This window comes from Arachis ipaensis, chromosome B08, assembly GCF_000816755.2.
Source record: "Arachis ipaensis cultivar K30076 chromosome B08, Araip1.1, whole genome shotgun sequence".
Taxonomy (NCBI): domain Eukaryota; kingdom Viridiplantae; phylum Streptophyta; class Magnoliopsida; order Fabales; family Fabaceae; genus Arachis; species Arachis ipaensis.
In genome coordinates, this window is record NC_029792.2 from 14,694,883 (window position 1) to 14,701,278 (window position 6,396).

The 6,396-nt window shown below is 29.2% G+C and overlaps 1 protein-coding gene across 1 annotated transcript; it reads right to left on the minus strand.

Moving 5' to 3' along the window:
• Positions 4,999-6,305, minus strand: LOC107610579 (uncharacterized peptidase C1-like protein F26E4.3). Its single transcript, XM_016312615.2, has 3 exons — positions 6,088-6,305; positions 5,321-5,990; positions 4,999-5,226 (listed from the first exon to the last, which is right to left on the minus strand). The coding sequence occupies exons 1-3, from the start codon at positions 6,125-6,127 to the stop codon at positions 5,208-5,210; spliced, it is 729 nt and encodes a 242-aa protein (XP_016168101.1). The 5' UTR covers positions 6,128-6,305; the 3' UTR covers positions 4,999-5,207.

The window sequence follows — 6,396 nt, forward strand, 5'->3', positions numbered from 1 at the left end:
TTTAAGCAAGTTCGCCGAACCCCCGGCAAACTCTATAAAAATTGGCAAGTTCGCCTAATCTCCGGCAAACTCTATAAATTTTATATAGTTCGCCTAACCCCGCGGCGAACTCTGTTTTAAGTTTTTTCAATTCCGCTTTTTAATCCATTATCACCATCTCCAGATAATATATAAATCTATAAACAGTATATAACAATACACAAAAATACACAGACAACAAGCATGACTTCTTCAAGAATTTTTTAATTATAAATTTTAAAAAAATTAACTCATACTTAACAATGGCAACTATTGTTATCGTCTTTAAAAATACGTAGATACTTTTTTATCATTCCTACTTGATTTAATAAACATCTACTTACATTTTAATTGAAACAATTCTTCCTTTAAATCAAAGTTATCATTTTCTAATTTTTTAAATTCTTAAATCTTATCAATTTTCAAATTATCAAAATTAGATTGACTCTGAACAACATTCTAAATTCTAATCATAATTTTCCTAACTAAGTTTTTTTTTGTCACATATTTCCTTTTCATTTTTTTTTTTTGGAATTGGCTTATATATTTTCCTTCCTAAATTAACTAATTACTAGCGACTACCATTGTATTTTTGTTTTCTACTTTTATAATTATCAATCTTTTTTACCAAAACTTTTCTTTTCTATCCAACTCACAAAAACTTTAACTCATAATTTTAACTACCGAAAAACCGAACCAAAAAGCCCATCCCACATCATAACAAAACTCATATGCTGGGCCTACACCAAAAACCCTAACATCATAGTCATCATCATTAGGGATGAATAACTATAACCACATAAATCCCCTTCTCTAACACTGACTGCATATCCTCTGACTCTACACAGCCTATGTCTCCATTGCTTGGTGGGACGGGATAGCATGTAATATGGTTATATTGTTAGTGATGTGTATTTGGTTATGAAAAAAAAATTTGCTTTATTAAATTAGTGAATATTAAGGTTAAATTGAAAATATTGACTATAAATTAAATTATTTAAAAATAAATACTGTCAAAAAAATTGATTTTGTGATTTCAAAATAAAATAAATTACATCGTGTTTAGTTAAATGAGTGACAATGTTACTATTTGGTTAACTGATGTAAATCATTGTTAACAGATTAATATTTTGAAGAATAAAATATTTAATTTATTTGAATATAATGCAACCACTGATTATTAAACAATAATTTATCAAGTAAGTCGTTTTTTCCCTCTAGAATTTATGAGCTAAGTTTTTTTTTTTTTTTTTTATGGCAAACAGCTAAGTTATTTAATTTATATAAGAGTATGAGTTCATTTGGATCAATTCCATACAATATCAGCCCAATTCATGGATTTAGCAAAAAACGCCCAACTGCATAAAAAATGACCAACCCAATTCTTTCCATAATTAAGAAAATGATTAAGCACTTAATTTAAACATGCTTTTTCATCTAATTGCCTCATAACACTCGACAAATTCCTGCGTCCTATTACTGCCACTCAGTCCGTGTCTCCTTCTATCATATTAACACGAGCACGCGTCTTTCATAAGAAGTATCCACCTCATTTCAATAGATGTCGAAAAATTTTCACTTCAACATGGTAGCATTGGCCTTATTCCTAACCCGTTACAAATTAGATAGATGAATTAGGCTCTCTTGAAATATTGAGAAACATGCTTTTTCTCCTGGAATCATTGAACATCATGCTTACCTTTTAGATGTATGGTAAACTATTTTTATGCCCTTGTCTAATAATGTGCTATTTTTTTCGGTCTAAGAAATCATAGATCGAAATTCTTTAAAAATAATTGTTTAAGAAGAATAAGTGGCAATTTGTATTAAAAGTATAAATAAATTTAAAAATTACAAAATATGGGCAATTTGTAATAATTATTTTACAATGTTTAAGCAGAGTAATTCACTCAAAATAATATGATGATAAGAGTTTGAATCTTTTAACATATATATGAAATTTTAAATTTAAATTTCATGCCTTCAGTGTACAAAAGGCAAAATCTAAGTTTTAATCATGGATTGTAATTGAGCAACTTCATTGATTTCTTAAAAAGAATAAAAAATTATATAAACACAAAAAAAATCATCAAAACAAATCACTGTATGTTTATGTATATGTATATATATTTTATATTGATAATTAATTTTTTTAAAAATTAAGAGTAAAATTTGTCTATAATTTGCTTATCATTCATTGTGACAGATACATTTCATTTATATGTTAATTAAATAGCCATTATTATTATGAAATGCATGTGATTACCTCACCACTTATGAGGAATAATGTGCATGCAATACAAGATTGGATTATAGTTAAATTCATAAAGATTTGAGATTATATAAGATACCACTTTTAATAACTTTTGATACTAATTAATAGATTCAAAAAAGAAAATTTATTATAACACTAATGAACATACACTTGTTCATCTTTCAAAAGTCCTCCATTAGTATTCAATAATAATTTTTATGCATTTATTTATTTAATTAATTTTTAAACAAAAAGATCAAAATGTGTTTATATTCCATTATCACAAAATAAATGTTAATTTTTTTATATATATTAAATAAATTAAAATAATAATTGTCTTAACATATATAGAGAGAATACATACATGCATGCTGTTAACTTGTTAAGTATGTTTTATCATTAAGTTTAGATTGATTAAAATGAAAAAAACACGAAAATCATAGATTGATATTTTAACATTTTTTGTTTTATTGAAGTTCGTTCAATAAATTTGTATTATTTGAATGTGAACAAATTTGATTAAAAATTATTATTTAATTAATTAAAAAATATATAACATATTCTAATTAACAAGAAGAAGAACTAAAAAAAATTAGATTCACATAATTTAGTAATAGTCTAATGACACTATCAAAAAGTTGAATAATATTTTTGGATGATTTGCAATAAGTGTTGATTGGCATTTGCTAAGTTTGAAAAAACAAATAGCTTAAGGTATTAATTTTTTTTATTTATATATATTAAATAATATTTTAAAAAATATAAACAAGCATTGTGATCCTCATCCAGTTTATTCTCGTTTTCCAAACTACCTCCACTTGCATCTCTCGCACATTTACATTGTAATCTTATCCGGGTGAGAGAGAAAAGGAAGAAACCTGATAAGTTGATACTTGTCCTGGTGAGAGAGAAGAGATTAAAGACTATGACAACTTTCTTCATTAAAAAAACCCTGATACTGTTCTATAAACCTCCTTACTAAAAGGTAATAAACAATTATGTAATATTTTTTAAGTAGATTTCTGATAAAATCTAAAAGACTTAAAAAATACTCTATTCTCAAAAAAAAGAAGTTAAAATGTAAATTTTTAATTTTTTAAATAAAATAATAAAAATTATAAAATTTAATAATAATTACTCGTTTATTTTATTGTTGTATTAATTTTTATTTCACAAAAATGTAAATTTCATGTTAAACTAGTAGAATTACAAATAATTTAATCAAATAAAAATAAATATAAATAATAAATTAACGTGTTCATATATCATAGAAAATAATAGAAGAAAAAATTAGTATTTTTAATATTTTTTATTATAATTTTATTATTTATAATTTTATTATTATTTTATGGTTAATTTTTTATTTTATCGATTCACCTTTTTTTGATTTATAACACCTAAGGTGAAAACAAAGACTACGTCCATGAAGGAAGAGATTCGGCCAAGGAATAATGACAGAAGTCACGCTTCTATTGAGAGGGTTGACAATTGACATCGTTAGTGTGTTTGATGGTGACTCACGATGTTCTATTATATTATCTCTAAAAATATTGTTGTATTTTTCAATTCAAAAAGAATGTGAGAATATCACTAACAATATTATTATACTACTATATTTTTTAAAAAAATAAACGTAAGAATACCAATATAACACTAATTTATTCCAAAGTTGCATATATATCCTCTCACAGTATAATACTAATCTATCCAGAGAATCAAGAAGCGTGTGACCGAACATGATGCAACAAAAACTTGGTTAACAAGTTTGCAAAAATTGTCCACAAGTAAATAAAGTGATTCAAAGATTTGACACTAGTCCTTAATATCTTTACAAGATTGGTTCACTGTCTTCTCCGTTTTGGTAATGCTTCTTCAAGGCTAAATTTCGGTAACCACTGCATCTCTTTCAAACACCATATGCGCATGTCTATTATTATCATTTCCACTTCCATCATTAGGGGTTCTAAAGAGGATGAAATCCAATGAGCTACCTGCTTAATCCGCTAAAAAATGGATTGAGCTAGAAAATTGAACTTACCTTAAAAAAAAGTTTAATTTATTTTTTTAGTACTAAATATCCACATCAATTCCTATTATAAAAATAGTTATCAACTTGATTTATAATAAAGTTAGTTTGATAAAATTATAAGAATTTTAGGTCAAGGGACTAGTCCGATTGGGACCACTATACAGTGTCATACTTACCCCTTGAATATTAGCCCTTAGATCAGCAAAAGATAAAAACTAGGTACGATCTTGATGCATTGAAATACTAATGTCCAATTTTTGAACTGAAACATTTCTAAGCGCGTCCATCAAAATGGTCATGTTGGACGAAACAAATTTATTTCCCACCAACAACCAAACCAAAAAAAGAATTTCTGTCTACAAAATTCAATCCATCTAACATGATAAACATATCTTTCATTTATTTAATTTTTATTTTAGGGTCATCGTAATGCATCTGAACACCAGATTATATGTATATGGAGCCTACAAGTTAGGCCAATATTATCTTCCAGATCTAATGTCTTGACATTTTTTTTTGGAGAAAAATTAAAAATAAAATTATAGTTAGAAATTGTTTTTGTTGTAGCCAGTGCATTTGTCCTATGATGATACTTGGTAGATTGGCTATCCTCTTTTAGGGTTTATGGTGATTATTGCAAAATGGATAAATTGAGCTGATAAACTAACATTTAGCACCACTAGTTTATAATAAAATAGAGTCTATAATATCTGAAATATATAGAATGTCTAGTTTAATAGGGTTACATAAATCCAAATTGTAATTTAAGAGTTGTCCTCAAACTAACGTTTAGCAGGACTAAAATTTTAACAAGAGTTGTATTAAACCGCCCCTTAGAAGATAAAGAGTAAAGACTAATGAGATTAGATAAAAACTAGCATAGAACGAACTTGTGGAGGAATAGAACTAATGTCGACGCCCAAATCTGAAAAGATAAGAATGAAGTGAGTTTTACATAATAGCACAATATCGGCAGTATAACAGGAAGAGAACGTGGCAGTTACTTTACACATACATACCTTGTTCGGGTTTGATGCTCACAAGAACTTGATGAAGAAGTTGAAGCTACAGGAGGAGGAGGAGGAGCAGGATCATTTGGCAGCTGAACATTCTCATAAGTATCTAGAATTTCTTCATTCATAAATATTGGCACTACATACTGCACAACTCGATTATACCTAATCTTTCCAAAACCATTCTTTCCCCATTTCGTACCAAAACTATTCTGAAACTGCCAAATTCCTTTCCCATCATCGTACCCAACCAAACACACGTTATGGAAACCGTTACTTGGACTGCTTCTATCACGTTCATACGGCATCGCAACGGAGTCCGAATAAAAATCTAGATTGATACGAATCGTCGCTAAGACCGTGCCTTTCTCGCGGATGTAGCTCTTCACTTCCTCCATTTTGGTTCTTGGGATTCTTCTGATGCCTTTGATTTTGAACCGGCCGGTCCACTCGGACCCGGGTATTTCATCTCCGGTTGGGGATAAAGGTCGGGACCTGACTCCCACTGTGCCCATGTACTGGAGGGCCCAGAATACGTCGTCGAAATCTTTGACCGATTTGACCAGATCGTGGACGTCGAGTTCAATCAGGTTCCATTGATCTTCTGGTTTATGGAACAGCTCTTCCATGCGGAGGCGGCTCGCACACGCGCCTATAAAAGCATAGCACATGCTTGCTGTTTGAAGGGGAAAACGAAAACAAGTGTATATTATAACAACGCTATATAGAAAGGGGAGAAGGAATTAAATAGTGTTCAAAATGAAAGGACTTACGATTCTGGCCGCAAACGCAGGAATAACTCGTACGATCCATGGGGAAGGAGGGAATGTGTTGGAGAGAGAGAGAGAAAGAGGAGAGGTGTGTATTAGAAAATGGATGGGACTTGGGAAGTTGGGAGAGTAGTGTGTTATGAGAGTGGAGGGTGGAGAAGGAGAATGGTGTGATATTGAGAGACGGATGGCATGTGTATCTTGGTCAAGACTCCTTCCCATGAAGACTCAGCTTAAAAATAATTTTTGAAGAGACAAAAAATTTTCATATAAAAAATACATAATAGCATTTATATAGAAACAACATTTATA